Raw genomic sequence first — 22,605 nt, 5'->3', positions numbered from 1 at the left:
CTCATGACTACAAAATGGCTGCAGCAAATCCAGGCATAGCATCCTCATACAACAGTGATTAGAAGGAGAAAGATACTTTTCTTCTTTGGACCTCTCTTTAAAATAGAGGAAAACTACTGGTAGAAGCTTCTAGAAATTTCCTCTCACAACTCAACATACCACATGACAGTGCTTGAGTCAGTCACTCAAGAGAATTAAGATTATCATGCTTAGCTTAAACCAATCAGGATCTCCCCTAGAACTTAGGAGGGAGAAGTGTACACTGGAACAAAATGAAGGTTCATTCAGCAGAGAGATTAAAATAAATATTAGCGAGGAAACCAGCAGTGTCTGCTCCGATGTTGTTTGATACTGAATTTCAGTGAAGCTAAATCACTGACTTAAGGTCCCCCAGCTGATCAAAATAGAAGGAGGATTCAAATCCTGCTCTTTCAAACTCCAAAGCCCATCCTTGCCCTTTTTCAGCTGCCCGACTTGACCCAGTCTCTGAGAGAGCCTGCATTTCCCGGAAAAGCCAGAGCCCCCTTTCTGATGGCGAGCGCTTCAGGAGTTGAAGCAATCACCCTGCTTTCCCAAGCTCGACCTTCAGCTGGGCATTTAATCTGTTTATTAAGTTATGACTAATGGCGCCGCGAGACACGGAGGGCTGCACACTCAGACCTAGTTTTAAATTGTTAGGGGAGGTTCAAGGGATAAACATCACATTCATATTCTGTGCCGAGAAAATTCAATTGCAGCTCTTTTCTCTTTCAGAGTGCAGGGATTGGTGAGGGGCTTCTGCTGGGCCCTGCTTTGCTTTAATAGAAACGAAGCCTCCAAAGCAGGCGGGCTGTTTTGGGAAAGTGGCCACTAATTCGGCCCCATGGGGCGGGGGCCAGGCCTGAACGGGGCAGTTTGCATATTCACTTTTACAAACAGTTGGCTCAGAGTCAGCAGTTAATGGGATGGGAATGATGTTCCTGTACCAAATCATTTCCTGCAAAAAAAAAAAAAAAACACATTTCCAATTGCAAACATATCTCAGCCTTTCTTGTAGGGTTTGTTATGTCTCTGTGAGCGAATTAAAGAGGCAGGGCAGAGGGGAGTGTTTTGGACTGGGGATTTTTCATCTGAAAACATTTTTATGATGTCCGCATCAAAAAAGATCCTGTTGAGAACCACCTCGAGGAGTCCCTGCCACACATATTACATTTCTGGTTGCATTTTAGAGGTGTAAATATCCCTATATTCACAAATCAGCTCTGGCTATTTAACAGCCTTGGAACAGATGTGCCTTTTCAAGCCTTACAAAATATAAGCACACACATGTGAACACACATGTGCACACAGAATCAGGCCACAAAAAATATATATGTGTGTGTGTGTGTGTGTGTGTGTGTGTGTGTACACATATTTTCCCCCCTGAGAACAAGCTGGAATCTTTCTTTGTATCCTGTCCACTACTTTGGCAAATTCTGGCTCAATACCTAACCTATGCAGTTGAAAGGTGGTCTTAACAGTTTTGGTTTTTCGTTTACTCCACAAATAGTTCTTGAATGCGTATTTTGCATGAGGTATTATCTTAAGTAACAATAATAACAGCCTAATAGCATGCATTTACACACTTCATACCAGGTACCAGGTACCAGGCATTCTTCTGAATGCTTAATCTAAACTCATTTAACCTTTCAACAGCCCTAGGAGGTAGGTAATATTATCACTCCCAATTTGCAGATGGGGAAACTGAGGTACAGGAGGTTAATGAACTTGCCCAAGGTTCACGTAGTGAGTAGATCTGGATTTGAACCTAGGCACACTGACTTCTCTTTGGGCATCTAACAGAGAAGAAAAGAGAAAAAGTGCCAGTCTTTTCACAGTTTACTGTCGGTTGGGGGGTGGGGGACAGACAACAGACATATGAATAATTATTTCAGACTGTGATGAGTGCTCTGAAGAAAATAAAACAAGAGAGGGAGGCTGGGGGCTAATCAGAGGGCCTTATCGGTGTTAGTAAAGAGTCAGAGCCTTATTATGAATATGATGAGAAGCCAAGGGAGAGCTTTAAGCAGAAGAATGTATGACGCTGTTTAAATCTTTATAGATCATTCTGACTGTGCCATGGGAAGTAGGCAGGAGTAGGGGAAATGCATCAGAGAGCAGTAGACCAGTTAGAAGATGCTTCTGGTTGACCAGGTGAAAGCCACTGGTGGCCTGAACCAGGATGGGGTGGTGGAGATAGTGAGAAGTGGGTGGCATTGGGTCCTGGCGTAGAGGTGGAGCCCACAAAACTTGCTAACGTATTCAATGCAAAACACAAGGAAGAGAAGTTCAGGGTGATTTTTTTTTGATTTTGGCTTAAACTATTGTATAGGTGGTGATGTGATTTACTGACAAAGAGAAGAACAGGGGAGTTGACAGTTGTGTTTCAGGGTTGTTATGGTGGAGGTGAGGGTGTTGCCAATCATTATGTTTGAGATATATACGTTTGAGATCTCTTAAAAAAATTTTTTTAATATTTTTAATTTATTTTTGAGAGACAGAGAGAGACAGTGCGAGCAAGGGAGGGTCAGAGAGAGAGGGAGATACAGAATCTGAAGCAGGCTCCAGGCTCTGAGCTAGCTGTCAGCATAGAGCCTGATGCGGGGCTTGAACCCACGAACTGTGAGATCATGACCTGAGCCGAAGTCGGAGGCTTAACCGACTGAGCCACCCAGGTGCCCCAGAGATCTCTTTTAATAGACAAAAGAGGAGACATCAGTTAAGCTTGGATTTCAGGGTCAGGCCCATTCTGGAGATTTAAATGTGGACATCTCCAGCATTTGGATCCATGGGTCAACTAATATAACACCATCCAATTGGACTTCCTGTAATGATGAAAAGCTACATCAGTGGTGTCCAGCCTGGTGGGTAGCCACTAGCCAACTACATGTGGGTCATTGAGTGCTTGTAATGTGATAGGAACAACTAAGAAACTGAAGTTTTCATTCATTTATGTGAGTCTTCACATGTGGCTGGTAGCTACTGCACTGACCGTGTCGACCTGGGGGACAAGGTAGGTAGAGAGGCTCTGGGCAGGAGCTAATGTCTTCACTGGCAGTACACCCAGCCTTGCTCCCCTGTTTAAGCATGACTCGACCTCCACTGCCCAGTGCTTGCACAGCAGTGCGTGTTCAGTACAGAAATCTTGCTTCTTGGTGAGAAACAGCCTAGAAAACAAACTCCTAGTCTGAGGAGGACTATTAGAAAAAACTATAGGAGTCTAATTAAATTATAGGAGTCGATTGTTTTTCACTGGGAAGCCAGTGTAATCCTATACTGATTAGAATCATTTTAGCCTTGAAGGTGTGGCTTCTATTTTTCAGTTCTGTTTTGTGGGGGGTAATTGTACAGAGTGGTGGGTGTCTGAATTTGCAGATGGAAGATGGTGACCGGCTGATAGCCCGTATGAATGTCAAGAGCCCACAGCAACAGGACTAAATACCAGCCTCATAATGGAAGTTGTGTCTCTTTAGGGTAGAGTGTGTTTCACGCCCTTTGTTAGGCAATCTCATTCCCCGTCCAACTGCAAACATCAGTGAGTTTGCTAATGTGAAAGAACTCTTTGTAAGTGGCTGCCTTGTGCTTAAGAGTTCTTGCTAGTATATACTGGCAGTCAGGGAGGCCAGAGTCAATAAAAAAAATAATAAACTGGAAAGATGGGACATTGCTTTTATTAAGGTTGATTGCAGCTGCCATATTAGCTCTTTGAGAGCCTTTTGGTGACCAACGCTTTCAGAGAAAATGGTCTTTCTGTGCTTAATTGGTAACAAGGAGTTATCCAAACTGGCACTGAACAGGGTGAAGAGATTGAAGGCACTGATCTTAGGGGGAGGGTTATTTAAGGTCAGTGCTCAGCCAGTGTCCATCACACAGTAGTTTTATGGTAGGAGTGTATTTTTCACTAAGGCTTCCTTTGGGGAGTGGGTGCATGGAGGGGAACAAGCTGGAAGTCTTTAGCAGTCGTTGACCTCTTTTGGTTTTCCTTGAGGAAAGTGGAATTGTAGGTTTCTAGGACATGAAAACTGTAAAAGGATTTGTTGGCCATCCATCCTATTGAACTCTTGATATTCAGGAAAGGAAACGGGTCTAGGAGCAGAGGTGCCTGGCCCCAGGGTCCCTACTCCTTAGAGCTGAAGGGACAGGACTAGAGCCCAGAAGGAGGCTGGCCTGAGGCATTCTCAAGCAGTGGCTGCAGAGGGGTGAGGTAAAAGGAGAAGCAGGATTATCAGAAAAATACGTAGGGAATCCAAACAAATAAGGAGAAAAGTTGGCTGGAAATGGCTTACAACATAAATGTAGACTTAACCTGGTGACCTCATTTACCCAAGCAGGTACCAGGCACCCATTGTGCACCGGATAACAAGCCCTTGAAGGAGGGGTGGGCAGGAGGTGACATGCAGAGACCTAAGAAAGACCGCAGTGCCCACCTCACTTCCGTGTACCCTGAGATCATGTCTGGGAACAGGTAAAGGCCTCCCTCTTTCCCTGAGGAAAGTGAGTGAGGTGATAGTTGGAAGAGGGGACATGCAGGGGACAACTCAGTCCTCCTAGGGAGGAGAGGCAGGGAATCTATTGCAGACTGAGGAACAGCTGTAACCAAACCTTAGTGGCTTTATTAGTATCAGTCTCAAATGCCATGTGCTACAGAGCTCCTCCCTGTCATCACTGGGCTACAGCATGACTCTCCCTTCCTTCTCTTTGCAGTGTCAGAGCTTCAGGAGGAGGGCATGAATGCCATCAACCTGCCCCTCAGCCCGATACCCTTTGAGCTGGACCCAGAGGACACCATGCTGGGTAACTGGGTCTCTTGTTCTCTGGGTTAGCCTGATGCCCCCAAGTAGAGCCACCCCACTGACTACCTTTTCCTTTTAAAGAGGAGAATGAAGTGCGAACGATGGTGGACCCCAACTCCCGAAGTGACCCCAAATTGCAGGAACTGATGAAGGTAAGAAGAAATGAGGAGGGGCCTCAGCTCCCTCCCAGACTCAGCCGGCATCTATAGACCACTGGCTCTAAGCAGGCAGCACACGTGCCCCAGTAGAGGAAATAGAAAGTCACAGGCATCCACGGTCCCATAGGTAGACATCTCTGATTTAACAAAAACGGGACATGGCCACCGCCCTGCAAATGGCATTGTTAGTAAGTGCCGGAGAAGTTAGTGCAAAGGAGCTCACGTTTGCCAGGATCTCAAAGTTCACACAGTCATTCCACTGCTTTCTTTCCTCAAGGACCCTCAGCAATACCCTGTGAAGCAGGACTTCTGATCATCCTCATTTACAGAAAAGGAAGGGGAGTCTTAGAAAAGCCAGTGTTTTGTTTATGGCGAAAGCTGAGTAGAGGAGGTGGAATTCCAACAGGAGTAAATAAGCTTAAATGAAATATTGTACACTGTGCCTGGCACAGGGGCTGGCTTGTGGCCACCCACCGAAACCTGTTCATTTCATCCCCCTTTGCATTCCCCATCCTGTGATTTTCCAAGCTGAACTCAAAACAGGATAAAAAGGCACTGGATGCCAGAGTGGTTCATTCAAAATGTAAATCAGATCTGTCATTTCCCTGCTCGAAACCTCTGTATAGATTCCCATCAGCTGAAGGCTGAAGCCCATGCTCCTGGGGGTGGTATCTGGAGTCGCGTGCTCTGGCTGCCTCTTCAGCTTCAGATTGTCCCCTTACAGTCAGCATGTGAAGACTCCTTACCGCTGTTCAGACACTTCTCTTCTTCACTAAATGGCGAGCTTCTCAGGGTTAGACACCCGCTATTTTTTCATCATTGTACCACAGGATCCGGCACAGAAAGTGACTAGGAGCAGATGTTTATAAATGGTGGGTGAATGGGGGAGAGATGGGGGGCGGGGGAGGGGAGAAGAGGGAAGCTCCTACTCTAGAACAGTAGAACCATGGGCCTTGAAGACCCCAGGCTCCACCCCCATATGCAAACCCAGCCCAGCCACTACCCCTGTTGTAAAGGCAATCTCTTGATGCTGGGTCAAACAAAAGGTGATGTGCCCTGTGGCTCCATTTATTACCAAATTGTGGTGGTTGTAAGGCCTGTCCTGGGGACTGGCCAGGGAGGGAGGGGAGGAATGGAAGAAACCTTCTTAGAGCGAGGGCGTTGCTTTTTATCTTGATTGGGATGGTGGTTACACGACTGTACAATGACCAAAACTCAACAAACTATGTTTAAAATCAGTTAATTTTACTGGACATAAATAATATCATCATAAACAAATGAGCTGAAAAAATGTAAGACAAAAGGCAGTGGCCTTGAGCAAGCTGCAGTTTCCTTACCTGAACAATGAGGTGAATGACCCCTCCCTCCAAGGGGTGTTGAGCAGATTAACTAAATGAGCTACCACCGCACGCAATGCCCCTGCTCAGTGCTTGATGCCGAGGGCGCACAGGCAATGACAGCTGCTGAGAGCGCGACAGGAGAGGAAAGACTGCATTGGTCCACAGAGAGACAGCTTGGAGATAAGAGGAGAACAGTAGCTGATGGACAAGAGTTCAATTCCTGACTCTGTCCATGGTCGACAACGTGACCTTGGCAAACACGTTCACTTCTGTGTTTGCTTTCACCTCCTGAACACAGGGGTGATAGTAACCACCTGCCCACGTGTCCTAATGGGGGAGAGCTTTATTTATTAATAAGACATACCTTTATTAAACATTTGGCCCATGCCGTATGTGATTCTTTCCTGCTACCTAAAGCAGGAGGGATTTTCCTCCTCCATTTTAGAGATGGGGAAACAGAGGCTCAGAGCAGAAAGTAGCCTGCTTTAGATTCATAGGTCATGGAGGTACACACGCAGACCTCCATGGGGATCACAGAGGGGCACAGACACGCAGCCACAGGTCCATGCATCACAGAGCAATACACCCAAACACAGTGTGAATGTAGCTAGCCGCTGGGGTAAGGAATGGTAAGGGGCCAGACTACATTAACAGGGACATGGGTGCCACCAGCACTGGAAGCACTTATACCGGAAAGTTAACAGGGTCACTAGGGCTCACACAGCCTTGTGTCCCCATTCTGAGCCACCGGGATCCTTCTGCTGCTTTCAAAATCAGAAATTCATTTAGATTTTCATCTTCCAGGATAAGAAAGCTGGTCTATGAATCTTCCCTTATTCCATCTCTCTCTCTCTCTGTAGGTACTAATCGACTGGATTAATGATGTGCTTGTTGGAGAAAGAATCATCGTGAAAGATCTGGCTGAAGATCTATATGACGGACAAGTCCTGCAGAAGCTCTTTGGTGAGTAGGGGGTTGAATGTTGCGGTGGAGAAATTTTCTCTGCAGGTGGGGGGCTCTCAGGCTCCTAGTTCAGAGTGGTTCTCGGCTTATAGCAGTTCACACGCAGTGGACTTTGCAAGTGTGGTGTGTGGGCCGACAGAGCGGTGGAGCCTCTGGATGGCCTCCTGGAATCTGTTTCACATGCATTAATTTCGGAGGGAGTTCATGGGCCAGATGGGCCTGCACCCCTAGCAGTTGAAGGGCATCAGCTGGGGAGAGGAAAAGACTCCACTATATACTAGAAAACATGCCTTGCCTCTCTGGAAAATTGTGCACTTGTGACCTCTGTAGGTCTAGTTACATGTGTGTGGGGGTGAGCATGTGTATGCATACCCCGTCACTTGTGGGTATGTGTGTGTATACATGTATGTTTCCCTCTGTGGTCTGTGGACCTGTGTGTGTTCCTCTGTGTACCTCTAAGTCAGGTGCAAGAATGTGGGAGCCTGTGCCTCTGTGATGTTCAGCCTCTGTGTGCCCAGGGAAGCTGTGTTCTTGTGAGAGTAGGCCTCTGGGGAGGGAAAGGAGAATTCAGGGGTGACCTGGTGTTGAAATGACAAAATTCAGCCAGAAAGAATTTTGACTTTTCCTTAGCCGTTCCCTGTTCCCTCTCGTCCAAACCTCTGTCCCGAGTTATAGACATTGATTCCTTGCTGCCCACTCAGCACTCCACCTGTGTGCCCCTCACACTGAGCTCATCCGCTTTCCCAAAGATGTTTCTTGCCCTCTGGGCTGTCTCCCCCTCTTCCTTACCACCCATGCATAGGTGGGGGGGGCCTCGAGGGCTCATTTCTTCTTGCTCACATGGTCATCTGCATCCACCCTCCCTGCCATTGTCACGTGTCTGAGCTATTGAGACAGCCTCCGACCTCCCCTCCCTTCCGCCCCTCTCTCTGCCCCCAGCCCATTCCCTACCGCCAGCGCCAGCAGAGGGGCCTTCTCAAGACGCAAGTCTCACAAGTCTCGTCTTGCCAGTTCTTGCTCTCCCCTGCTAGGGAGGGGGAGGGCCAGGCCCAGCAGCATTCAGACAGACCCTCATGCAACCTCCCCCACCCCCGCTGTCTTTTCAGCCTCAGTGTTCATCTTTCAGTCTCTAGGGTCCATGGAACATGCCTGCCTCTCACACCTCCGACAACACAATCACATCTAGAAGTGATTGTCACACACCCTTCTGTGTTCCCCCAGATATGCACACATGCCTTTATGATACGACATTCCAAGTTGGTTGTAGCTGTGTGCGGAAATGTCTGTGGGCTTCCCAAGAGCAGGAACACCGTATCTTCCTTATTTATCCAGCCTTCTCCGGTTCCAGCAGTTTGCCGACCACATGTTGCCTGGCACTTAATCAGTGTGTATTGAGTGAATGAATGATATAAAATCTAGTCATTTCTAGGAACCTGCGCTGATTTGGCACTCAAACATCAATATTAGTGAGTGTTAATATTTAAAGGCTTGTAAATGCAACTGAATGTGGAGAGGAAAAGGCCTTGGCACATGTCCACCTGGGAATGCCAGAAGCCTGATTGGGCATCTCTTTTAGCGACTGCAGCTTTTAACTTCTCCACCAGATTTCTGGTCATGATCTGAAAGTGTCTCGAAATGCTCTATATGCTGGGCTTTCAAGGCAAGGGTGGAATGTGTCCATGGCGTGATGGAACGTGGTCATGAAGTTGTCTTGCCTCTGCACGTGGGGACAGAACTGCCCAACATCACACCCGTATAGCCCTGAGTCGGGATGGTGGAGCTCAGACGTTAGGTTTATTTAAACCTTCATGTTTAAAGGTGATGCTGCTTTTGTCTATCTAAGTTTAGACTGTTTGTAGGTAGATAGAGACACACATGAAAAGGTTCAGGCAGGATACCCAGGTGGAGAGAACCAATTTGCAGGTAAAAATATGCATCAGGAGCTCCTGGGAGGAGCCAGTCCCGAGATAGAAAAATAGAGGGAAAGTCATGGCTGGAGTCTGTCTTCTCTTTCCCAGCAATGTTCCTCAAAAGAATATTTGGCGCTGTATCTACTTCGTCACCACTGGGATCAGTGTACCCTCTGGGGTACAGGCTGGGATCACCCCCATCTTCCCACTTTCCCTTCTGAGGTCACCAGTGTCAATTCTGACATCTCCTGTGCTGTGGCATTGGACTCTAACTACCAGATGTCTCATCCCCCGTCCCCAGCCCGGTGGTCTCTGGGATCTCAAGTCACTTCTGACACCCTCCCTTCCCTGTCTTCTTCTTACGCTTTCCTTCTGCCTGTGAGCCACCCTGCTTCAAGCTGATCTGATCTTCCTCCTCCCCCACCAAAGCCATTCTCTCTTCCAGCAGCAGGGTGGTGGTACTACCACAGAGCCAACAGCTCAGATCAGAAACCTAGGAGTCCCGCTCTGTACTCCCTGTTCAGTGTGTCAAAGCACCCCATTTCTCAACCAAGTAGGATGTGGGAAGCACTTAGAAAGTTCTGGCTCCCCACATGCTAGGCTGGTGGAGCTTTCTCCGCAATTTCCCGGCCCCTCTGCTGCTACTGTGGCTTCTCTGGCGCCAAAAACCCTTTTCTCTGTGACCTGCTGTTTCCTGCCTCCGTAGCCCTCTCAGAGCTTCCAGATCCTCTTCATATTTTACTTTGTCTTAACACTTCATAGGCCATTTGTCAGTAGGTTTTTGTTTTTTTTTAACTTTTCTTTTGAGCTGATTTTAGATTTACAGTATGGTTGCAGACAGAGTTCCTGACCCCTGGCCCAGCTCCCTCTAATGCTAACGTCTTACTGGACGTTAGGCACCAAAACTAAGAAATCAACATCAGTCCCATACTTAACGAACTTACAGAACTTATTGGGATTTTATCATTTTTTAAATGAATGACTTTTTCAGTTCTAGAATCTAATCTGGGATTGTACACTGTACTCAATTGTATCACGTCCCCTCCAAACTATTGACTGTCTTTACTTTCATGATATTGACACTTGTGAAAGAGGACTGATTAGTTATTGTGTAGAATGGCCCCGAACTTGGGTTCAGCTGATGTTTTCTGATCATTAGGTTAAGGTTATAAATTTGGGGGAAGAATCCCCAGAAGTGACCGGTCCTTCTAGGTGTGTTTTACCAGTAATAAGACATGTTAACATCGTGGACTCCCGGGTAAGTTCACCTGGATCACTTGGTGAAGGCAGTGTCTGTCAGATTTCTTCACTATAAGGTTACTGTTTTTCTCTTTATGATTCATTTGTGTGTGTGGAGGGGAGGTAATTTAAGATTATGCAAATATCTTGTTTCTCCTTACGTGTTTCCCACTGATTTTGATCACTGGATCATATCTGCCTCAACTATTACTGCAGTGGTCTAGTGAAGATTTTCTGTTTTCTTCATTCCTTCTACATTTATTCATTGGAATCCTTCTATAAGGAAAAGTTGCCCTTGTACCCCATTTACTTACTTATTCGGTATTTATATCAGTATGGACCCAAGGATACTTAATTTATACTTTAGGTTATAATCCAATACTATCATTGTTCTTTTTATTATTATTATTATTATTATTATTATTATTTTGCTTATGTACCTCCAGGTTTGACCACTTTGACCGTTGGGAGCTCTTTCACATTGGGTCTAGGATACTTTTTTTTGTTCTTAGCTCTTCCTTACTTTCTGGCATCATACGATGCTCCAGAATCCTCTCATGTTTTACTTAGAATCAGTCATTTCTCCACAGGGCTTGGATTTTTCTTTTAATTAGAAAATGGTATTTAGAGATCAATATATGGGCACCATAGAGGGGGTTTTTAACCTGGTATTCACAGCACACATAAACATTGATATGCTACTATGACCTGGTGGTACTAAGATGATCATTTCTAGAAATTTGGTTGCAAATGGGGCTGGGCATAGAGAGCAGGAGGGGGCTTAGGTTGGGATTAGTAAACTCAGTATGAAACACTGATACTTAGAAGAATATGGAAATGCCACAGGAACCTCAGGGAGTCCGGATGTACCGAGTCCCACCTCGGGAGCAGGAAATGCACCTGGAATCCAGGAAAACCAGGTTGATGAGCTCATGGGGCAAGGACTCAGAACCTGGACGTGAGCAAGATGTGGAGGCAGAGGAATCTCTCAACAAAAGGCTATGTGTGTTTTAGTGTCGGGGTGAAAGCCTGAATGGGTGAGCATCCCCGAGAGGACAGGTAGACTCTGCTGAGCAGATTGGCTGGCTGTTCTCTGATCACAAACCCTGTGAAGGCAGTGTCCTACCTGGGTCTCCTCTGTGCAGCCTGATACTACTTGCTCGACAGCACTGGGGGTGCTCTAGGACCCCAGGCATGTCTGAGAGGTTCTCCTGACATACCTTCCCCCAGTCCTTCTTTCTGAGCTATCTAACCCAGCCATCTCTGTTCCCAGGGTCTTCCCTCTTGCCCTGGCAGCTGTTCTGAGTTCGGGTTTTCCTGAAAGCAGATGCTGGGACAAGGCCTGGGGTGGAGGAAGTTCATATGAGAGGTCATCTTAGAAAGTAAATAAGTGGGGACTGTAAGAGAGCAAGAGAAAGGCCAGTGACATTAATAAGGATGGTGGCTCTATGCAACCGGGGTTCAATCCCACCGGGTTCCCTCTGAGAAACACCTCAACTCATCCTCCCCAGGACAGGGAGGCAGAGGCATTTATCCTCTGCCTCCCATCACTCTGTGGTTGAGGTGTGCCTATGTAAGAATAAAGGGCTTCTAGGCTGTATTCCTCATGGAGAAGCTCTTAGGCAGAGAAGAAGAGCTTCAGGGACAGAAATGGAACCCATGGTGTGCTGGGCACCATTTGTAGGTGAGCCAGGGAGCTCCAGGAAGGGACCTCCACATCACCCAGGAAGATGAAAAGGTACTAGTTCTGCCTTAGGGGCTGCTCCTCTAGAGTGTCCTTGGTGTCGCTGCCAGGGAAAAATCAGATGCTGGCCACTCGGGCCTGCCTCTTTATGATGCCACCCCCATCTCTTCAAAAGCAACAGCTCCAGATCTTTCCACACCTCAGGACAAAAGCTTGCTATATTGGCATCCCCAACACCTAGGTGAGAGATACCACCAAGAGAGGCTGGAGATAAGGGATTCTAGAAAAATGCCTGCACAAGATAATCAAACATAAGCTTTCCTGATTTGGGATAGCTCATTCCTTAGGGTATGTTTCAGTTAACTGATGCTTATCTTTAAGCATGTGCATGTACTCACCTGTTTTGAGGGATAAAAGTCATAAGGTTCTTTCTTCCTGTGTTTATAATCGCATATGCCCAAAACAGGATGGTTTCTTCAAGCATGAGACTGAGAAGGCTCCCTTGGGTATAAAGATTCTGCAAGAAGGTTTTTTGTTTAGTTTTAGGGTATGTGTTTGTGTCTTTGTCCCTGGTAGACCTAAAGAGTACATCTTACATTGACCTTACACTTGTCAATTACTATTCAGCAAGCAACAACCATTTCATTTGCTGGATGCTAACTGCTGAGGTTAGGGATACAAAAGTGAATACAGTACAGTGTAACATACAGTCTAATACAGTGCCTTCAGGTAACTCATAGTCTGGTAGTATCTATGGGAGACCAAGTGGTTTAGGAAAGGTGTCATGAAAGAGGAAACATTTTGAATGAGGCCTTATGGAAGGAGAATTTCAACCAGATGAAGAAGGAAAAGAACATTCTAGTCAGCACAACGGAATGTAAGCCCATGTTGATTTCAGGGTGAGGGGAGGGAGTGTTGTACAGACAAGGAATACGTGGGTAGGTGAACAGCAGGAGTGGTTTTGTGGGACTTGTGGCTAACACAGTGGAGATCAAACACCCAGATCTTGATTTCTTACACCATTCTCCAATCATAGAAACCAGGGTGTGTGGAGAATTGGCAAACTCTAGGATTGGAGCGTCTTGCAATGCCAAAAAGTGTTAAGAAAAAATATAGATATGTAGGGGCAGCATATTGAAAGTATTCGGGGCCAATCTAAAACAGTTTCCAGTGGCTAATGGTAGAATAATTTGAGCACAGAGTGGAATGACAATAGTATTGGATTATAGCCCAAGGTGTAAATATCCTTACGTCCATATTGATATAAATAGGTAAATAGATGAGATGGAAGGGACAACTCTTCCTCACTGAATAATTCAAAAGTTAACTCCCACCTCTTGAGTAGACTCCACTGAGTGACTAGCTTCCAATAATTATGGCATAGAGTTGGGGGAAGCAAGTAGCTTTGCAGTAAGGAAACAAGGTATAGACCCTAGTTTGACCAAGTGATCAAGGTTAACATCATCAATGGTAAGTCATGTTGATAGCATGCATCCTTGATATGGGGCAGTGAAAAGGGCACTTAACCTCTGTGATCTTCCTTCCAAACCCCATAACCTCAGTCTAACCATGAGAAAAATATGGGAAAAACCCAGTGCTCCTCAAAACTGTCAAGATCATAAAGAGCAAGGAAAGTCTGAACACCTATCACAGAATAGAGGACACTAAAGGTAACAACGATGAGTAGAACCCAAAGTATGGAGTTAATAGTCTTGTATCAATATCAGAACATTAGTTGTGACAAACGTATTGTAGTACTATAAGATATTAACAACGGCGGAACCTGGATTCAGAATATGGAGGAACTGTCTGAACTCTAGTTTCAGCTTTTTTATAAACCCAAAAACCATTCTAAAATGAAAACTTTATTTAGAGAAAGAAGAGGAGCCTGCTTGACAGAGGAGCTTGAACAAAGAATTTTGGACTACATTTGGTAGGCAGTGGTAACTGCTGATGGCTTGTGAGCAAAGCAACATGATCAGAAATGGGACTTTTGAAGATGACCAAGAGCAGTGGAGGAAGTGGAGGAAGTGCCAGGAAAGCATCTCCTGTGAGACAGTGATGGTGTTGAACTACAGGGGGAGCGGTATTAATGGGGGAAAGCTTCAAGTGATGTAGGGTATAAGTGGCTACAGGAAACTGGTGGATGTTGAATGAGGATGACCCTGTGAATCCCAGGAGGAGCAAAATCTCATAGGGTTTGATCATAATTGGTTTTGACTGTCACACCCACAAGTACTTAAGCTTAAGTAGAAGCTGTGCCAAAACTGAAAAAGGCATGAAAACAAGGACAAGAGATCTAAGAGCTGCATTTCATGGCAGCTCAGATCACTCTTCTGTAAAACCAGGAAGATTGCCTATACAACCTTACAGCTGAGCTAACACAATTCCACTAGCCACATGTAGCTAATAAAAGTAACCAAAAGTAAAAATCTATTTACTTAGTCACACCAGTTATGCTTCAGGTGCTTGAGAGCCAAATGTGTCAGGTGGCGGCCATCCTGGATAGCGCAGAAATGAATATTTCCATCATAGCAGTCTGCGCTTTTGGACAGCATGCTCTAAGGCTTCCTACTGTAACAGCCACTGATTCTAGAATACTTGAAGATAATGTATACTACTATTCTTAAACCAGAGGCAGCGTTTTCTGGCCTCAAGCTGGCTGGCAGTCTCTTTATTTATGAGTAGTAGAGATGGGTATATATTTGGCTCCCCAGCATAGTGTCGTCTGGGACCTTCCAGCTTATCTCTGCTTTGACTCCAGTCAACCTCCAGGGGGCTCCATGTGCAATCACCCTGGGAACTCCTACCTTGTGCTCATCTTCATTCCAGCCATCTTGCGAGGGCATCCTGTGCATGGGAAAGCCCAGGAACCCCCAGTCTACATTTCAGCTTGGCTCTAGCTGACTTGAGAGCCCTAAGGCATTCCAGCTTGCACCCACTTCTGCTTTAACTATCATTCCAGGTTGTCTACTGCACAGAGAGGCCAAGGACTACACCAGTTTATGTCCACTTCAGCTGCCCTGTCAGGGCATACTCTGGACTCCAAGACCACCCCAGCCCAAAGTCACCAAGCACACACAGTCTACACTGGGGATGAACATACACAAGATCATTCCTTCAAGTTTAGGAGAAGTAGCTGCTCTGCCTAATTCATAAAAACAAACACAGAAAGTTAAGCAAAACGAGGAGACAGAGGAATACACGCCAAACGAAGAGAACAAAACAAAACCTTAGAAAAAGAACTAAATGTAAGAGATATAAGCAATGTGCCTGATAGAGATTAATGATCATAAAGATGCTCACAGGACTGCAGAAAAATGTGGAAGAACTTAGTGAGAACTTCAATAAGGAGATAGAAAAATATTAAAAAGAACCAACCAAAATTGAAAAATATAACAACTGAAATGAAAAATACGCTAGACAGAAATAACAGATGAGTAGATGCAGAAGAATGGCAGCAATCTGACAAGTGTCATGGAAAGCTCCCAAGCTGAACAGGGAGGGAGGGAAGGAAGAAAGAAAAATTTTTAAATGAGGATAGGTTAAGGGACCTCCTGGACAACATCAAGAACAGTACAGTTTTGCATTATACAGGTCCCAGAAGGAAAAGAAAGAGAGAAAGGGACAGAAAAGTTATTTTAAGAAATAATAGCTAAAAACATTCCTAACCTGGGGAAGGAAAGACATCTAGGTTCAGGAAGCAGAGAGAACCACAAACAAGATAAACCTAAGGAGGTCCTCAGCCAGTGGAGCATTTGACTCTTGATCTTGGGGTTGTAAGTTCAAGGTCCATGTTGGGTATAGAGATTACTTTAAAGAAAAATAAAATTGGGGTACACAGGTAGCTCAGTCAGTTAAGTCCAACTCTTCATTTTGGTTCAGGTCATGATCTCATGGTTCATGAGTTTGAGCCCCACATCAGGATCCTCACTGACAGTGCAAAGCCTGCTTGGAATTCTCTCTCCCTCCCCATTCCCTGTTCCCCTCCCCTGCTCACATGTTTTCTCTCTCAAAATAAATAAATAACTTTAAAATAGAAAAAAAAAGTTTTAAAAAATGTAAAAAAGCATCAAGAGAAAAAGATAGTTACATGCAAGGGAAACTCCATAAGGATGTCAGCTGAATTTTTAGCAGAAACTGTGCAGTCCAGGAGTGGCATGCTATAATCAAAGTGATGAAAAGAGGGGCACCTGGGTGGCTCTGTCAGTTAAGTGTTCGACTTCATCTCAGGTCATGATCTTACAGTTCATGGATTTGAGCCCCAAATTGGGCTGTGTGCTGACAGCTTGGAGCCTGCTTCAGTTTCTATGTCTCCCTCTTTCTCTGCACCTCCCCTACTCTGTCTCTCTCTCAAAATAAATAAACTTAAATAAAAAAGATTCTCCAAGGTAGATCACATTAGGCCACAAGTCTTAATAAATTTAAAAAATTAAGACCATATCATCTATCCCTTCTGACCTCAACAGTGTAAAACTAGATATCAGTCACAAGGAGAACAAAACTGGAAAAAAACACAAACACACGGAGGCTAAAACAGTATGCTACTGAACAACCAATAGGTCAATGAAGAAATCAAAAAATACATGGAGGAAAATGAAAATGGAAACAGAACACTCCAAAATCTTTGGGACATAGTGAAAAGCTCTAGGAGGGAAATTTATAACAATATAGGTCTACCTCAAGAAATAAGAAAAACCTTAAACAACCCAACCTTACATCTAAAGTGATAGAAAAAGAACAAAGCCCAATATTACTGAGGAGAAAATAATGAAGATCAGAGCAGAAATGAATGAAATAGACTTTAAAAAATTGAAAAAAGCAATGAAAGCAAGAGCTGGTTTTTAAATATATGCATATATATATTTATAAATAGATAAATCTTTAGCCAGACTCATCAAGAAGAAAAGAGAGCCCAAGTTAATAAAATCAAAAATAAAAGAGAAGTAACAACACCACAGAAATACAAAGGATTATAAGAAACTATGAAAACTTATATGCCAATAAATTGAATGACCTAGAAGAAATAGATTCTTAAAAACATACAATCTTCCAAAATTGAATGAGGAAGAAATAGAAAATCTAAACAGACCAATTACTAGTAATGAAATTGAATCAATAACTAAAACAGTCCCAACAAAGTCCAGGACAAGAATGATTCACAGGTGTGTTCTACCAAACATTTAAAGAAGAAGTAATACCTATTCTCCTCAAACTATTCCAAAAAGATGAGGAAGGAAAGCATCCATATGTTCTGAGGACAGCAGTACCCTGTTACCAACACCAAACAAAGGCACTTCAAAAGGTCAATATCCCTGATGAATATAGATGCAAAAATCCTCATCCGAATATTAGCAAACCACCCTCAACAATACATTAAGAGACTCATTCATGACGCACATGGGATTTATTCCAAAGATGGAAGGATGGCTCAATATCCACAAGGATGGCTCAATATCCACAAATCAATCAACATAACACACAACATTAAACTGAAGAATAAAAACTATATAATAATCTTAACGGATGTGAAAAAACCTCTGACAAAATTCAACATCCATTCATTAAAAAAATAAAACTTTCAACAAATTGATTTAGAGGGAATACACCTCAACATAATAAAGTCCATATATAAAAATCTTTGAGCTAACACCATACTCAGTGGTGAAAAAGCTTTCCCTTTAAAATCACAAACAAAATGATGTCCACTCTTGCCAGTTTTATTCAGTATAGTAGTGGAAGTTCTAGTCATAGCAATCAGAGAAGAAAAAAAGGCATCCAAACTGGTAAAGAAGTAAAAATGTCACTACTTGCAAATGACATGATACTATACACAAAAAATCCTAAAGATTTCACCCCCCCCAAAAAAACTATTAGAATAAATGAATTCAGTAAAATTGCAGGATACAAAACCAATACACAGAAATCTGTTGTGTTTGTATACACTAATAACAAAGTAGCAGCAGAAAGAGAAATTAAGAAAACAACTCCATTTTCAATTGCATCTAAAGGAGTAAACTACCTAGGAATAAACTTAACCAAGGAGTTGGTGAGAGACCTGTACTTTAAAAACTATAAAACACTGATGAAAGAAATCGAAGATGACACAAACAAATGGAAAGCTATTCTATGCTCATGGATTGGAAGAATTAATATTATTGAAATATTCATATTTACCCAGGACAGTCTACAGATTCGTTGCAATTCTTATCAAAATACCAACAATATTTTTCATAAAACTAGAAAACTAAATCCTAAAGTTTTTATGGAACCACAAAAGACCCCAAATAGCCAAAGCAGCCTTTAGCAAGAACAAAACTGGAGGTGTCACAATCCCAGATTTTGAGATACATTAGAAGGCTGTGGTAATCAGAGCATAATGGTATTGGCACAAAAATTGACAAATAGATCAATGCAACAGAATAGTGAGCCCAGATATAAACCCATACTTATATAGTCAATTTATGAGAAAGGAGGCAAGAGTATACAATGGGGAAAAGATGGTCTCTTCAATAAATGGTGATGAGAAACCTGGACAGCTACATGCAAAAGAATGAAACTGGACTATTTTCTAATATCATACACAAAAGTAAATGTAAAATGGATTAACGGCCTAAATGTGAGACCTGAAACCATAAAACTCTTCAAAGAAAATGCAGACAGTAGGAGGCTGGGAAGATGACAGCAGAGTAGGAGGACCCTAAACTTACATCCCGTGGATACTGGATAATACTTCATAAGCATAAATAATTGAGAAGATGACCTAAACAGTGGCAGAAGAAACTCCAGTAAAGGTAGAGAAGAGGCCGCATCCAAGAAGGTAGGAAAGGCAGAGACACAATTTGGGAGTGAAACAGACTTTGGCCATCTGCAGTTGAGAGGGAGCCAGGAGTGTGAAGAAACAGACTATCATACCAGGGAGCCCACACAGGGAAGATGAATCCCCATATTTCGTTTTGAAGGTGAGAGGGGTGAATCTCATGAGTTTTTTACAATTAACAGGACTTAAAGCCTCAAATTTTAATTCAGCAAGCTCTGTTTCAGGGGAGTCCAGAGGGCATTAGGAAACTGAGTCCTGGCCCTTAAAGAGATAGGACAAACAGCCCACGGAGATACAACAGTTTCAAAACACCTCAGCATACAGGAGGGAGAGTTACTGGCTTATCTCAGAGCATGAGACCCCCTCATCTCAACATAAACACAGCCACCTACAAGAATTAACACAGTACATATACTCACTACCTAACTTGCTTACACCAAGCCCTGCCCCCCCCAACCCATATTTCAGCAGACCACCCTTCCTAGAACACTTGCCTCAGTACCAGTGTTGTCGATCCCTTCACAAGAAGACTGGTACAAACTCTGCCAATACCACCTCTCCTGACCCTCACATTTCACAGGGCCTCAGTACCAGTGGGGGCAGAACTCACTTCATAAGCAGACCTTCTCACATCTTGTTAATCTTCCTCCCCCCCAACCCTTACCCAGCTGGGGATCAAAACCTGGCCACAACAGGCAAAGAGAATCGCTGCAGTTGACTAAACTTAAGGGAAAAAAGGTGAGGACACACAACAAGGCACACAGAACACATAAGACACACTTTCTGAAGCACCAGGTCCTAGGGAACAGAGGCCACTGCACTGCAGGCACTATCGGTCCTCTTCTTCATAAGCCTTACCTTCAAGAGCAGGAGATGTAGCTGACTTTCCTAACATACAGAGAGTTAGACAAAATTAGGAGACAGAGGAATGTGTGCCCAACGAAAGAGCAGTACAAAACCACAGTAAGAGACCTAAGCAAAACAGATATAATATGCCTGATAGGGAATTTAAAGTAATGATCATAAAGATACTCACTGGACTTGAGAAAAGAGTGGAGGATATCAGTGAGACCATTAATAAAGAAACAATCAGAGACAAAACAATGAAATTAAAAATACACTTGAAGGAATAAATAGCTGGCCAGAGAAAGCACACAAATGATTTAATGACCTGGAAAACAGTGTAATGAAAACTAATCAAGCTGAGCAAGTCAGAGAAAACAATATGCAACATGAGAATAGACAGGAAAATCAGTGACTCCATCAAGTATAATAAAATTCACATTATAGAGATCCCAAAGAAGAAGAATAGAGAAAAGGGGTCAGAAAATTTATTTGAAGAAATAATGGTTAAAAACTTCTCTAATCTGGGGAAGGCAACAGATATCCAGACCCAGGAGGTACAGAGGTCCCCCCCAAAAATCAAACCAAGGAGGTCCACACCAAGACACATAGTAATTAAAATGGCAAAAAGTAATACTAAAAAATTTTAACCAGCAAGAGAAAGTTACATACTGGAAAAGCCCCGTAAGGCTATCAGATTTTTCAGCAGAAACTTCACGAGCCAGAAGGGAGTGGCATGATACATTCAGAGTGCTGAAAGGGAAGAATCTGCAGCCAAGACTACTCTATCCAGCAAGGCTATCATTCAGAACAGAAGGAGAGACCAAGAGTTTCTTGGAAAAACAAAAACTGAAGGAGTTCATGACCACTAAGCCAGCCCTATGAGAAAATTTTAAAGGGTACTCTTCGAGTAGAAAGGGAAGATCTTAAGTGAGAGTATGAAAAGTAGGAAATACAAAAGCAGTAAAAATAAGTATATCTGTGAAAATAAGTTAAAGGATTCATAAAAGGATGTAAATATGACACTATATATGTAAAGTGGGACGGAGAGAGAGGAGTAAAGAATGGTTTCAAAGTTAAGCAACCATCAACTTGATATAGACTGCTGTATGAAGAAGATGTTATATACAAACCTAATGGTAATAGGTTCATATATAAAATTTCTATATACAAATAAAAAAGTAGTAAATATGCAAATAGAGAAAAAGGAATGCATGTCAGTAAAGAAAGTCAATAAATTATGAAAGAGAGCAAGAAAGGATCAAAGAAAAACTAGAAAACTAACCACAAGACAAAATTGCAATAAAAGTATATCTATCAATAATTACTCGGAATGTAAATAGACTGAATGCTCCAATCAAAAGATATAGGGTGACAGAAAGTTTTAATAGTGACCCATCTGTATCTTTCCTATAAGAGAGTCATTTAAGACCTAAAGACATCTGCAGATCTAAAGTGAGGGTTGAAAAAAGATATATTATGCAAGTGGATGTCCAAATAAAGCCAGAGTAACAATACTTATGTTGGCTAAAATAGACTGTATGACCAATACTGTAACAACAATGAAAGACGTTACATAATAATAAAGGGGGCAATCCAACCAGAAGATACAAAAATCGTAAATATTTTGCACTCAAATACATAAGACAGTTAATAAAAAACAAAGGAAGTAGTCAATAGTAATACAAAAGATTAGGAGATGTTAACACTCCACTTATATCAGTGGACAGATCATCCAAACAGAAAATCAACAAGGAAACAGTGGCTTTGAATGACACACTGGGCCAGATGGATTTAACTAATATATTCAGAACATTCCATCCTAAAAAAAAGCAGAATGCACATTCTTTTCAAGTGTACATGGAACATTCTCCAGAATAAATCTTGTATTACTTAGGCCAAAAAATAAGTCTCACCAAATCATGCATCTTTTCTGACCTAGAAATCAACTGCAAGAAACAATCTGGAAATAACCACAGATACGTGGAAGTTAAATAACATGCTACTAAACAATGAATTGGTCAACCAAGAAACCAAAGAAATGAACATCACATAGGAAAGTGAAAATGAAAACACAGTGGTACAAAATGTTTCTGACGCAACAATATAGGCCTACCTCAAAAGCAAGAAAAATCTCAAATAAATAACCTAACCTTACACATAAAGGAGCTAGAAAAGAAAAAAGAATAAACAAAACCCCCAAACCAGCAGTAAAAGCAAAATAATGAAGATTAGAGCAGAAATAAATGATACTGAAACTAAAGCAAACAAGTAAACAGACAAAAAAAAAAATAGAACAGATTGATGAAACAAAAAAATTGATAAACCTCTAGCAAGACCCATCAAAAAGAGAAAAAGAAAGAAAGGGCTCAAAATCATAAATGAAAGAGGAGAAATAACAGGACACCCAGAAGTACCAAGGAGTTTAAGAGATTATGAAAATTTATGCCAAGAAATTGGACAACTTAGAAGAAATGGATAAATTCTTAGAAACACGTAACCTCCTAAAACTGAAGTAGAAAGAAGTAGAACATTTGAACAGACTAATTACCATAATTACTATCAATGAAACCGAATCAGTAATCAAAAAACATCCAAATGATCAAAAGCCCAGGACTGGACCTGACGAATGGATCAAGAAGATGTGGTATATATACACGATGGAATACTACATGGCAATGAGAGGGAATGACAATATGGCCATTTGTAGGAAAGTGGATGGACCTTGAGGGTGTCATGCTGAGCGAAGTAAGCCAGGCAGAGAAGGACAGAAACCATATGTTTGCACTCATAGGTCTAACAGGAAAGCAGGAGAGACCTAATGGAGAACCAGGAGG

General features: G+C 42.9%; 1 protein-coding gene across 1 annotated transcript in view; it reads left to right on the top strand.

Annotated features, from left to right (window-relative positions):
* PARVA (parvin alpha) overlaps positions 1-22,605 on the top strand; it is a 166,672-nt gene that overhangs the window by 94,618 nt on the left and 49,449 nt on the right. Inside the window, exons 2-4 of the mRNA XM_029914568.1 lie at positions 4,723-4,812; positions 4,893-4,963; positions 7,170-7,272. Of these exons, the coding sequence (XP_029770428.1) occupies positions 4,723-4,812; positions 4,893-4,963; positions 7,170-7,272 (264 nt within the window). The remainder of the gene's footprint in view (positions 1-4,722; positions 4,813-4,892; positions 4,964-7,169; positions 7,273-22,605) is intronic.

The sequence above is a fragment of the Suricata suricatta genome, chromosome 11, assembly GCF_006229205.1.
Source record: "Suricata suricatta isolate VVHF042 chromosome 11, meerkat_22Aug2017_6uvM2_HiC, whole genome shotgun sequence".
Classification (NCBI taxonomy): Eukaryota; Metazoa; Chordata; class Mammalia; order Carnivora; family Herpestidae; genus Suricata; species Suricata suricatta.
This window is presented reverse-complemented; position numbering and strand designations above follow the sequence as displayed.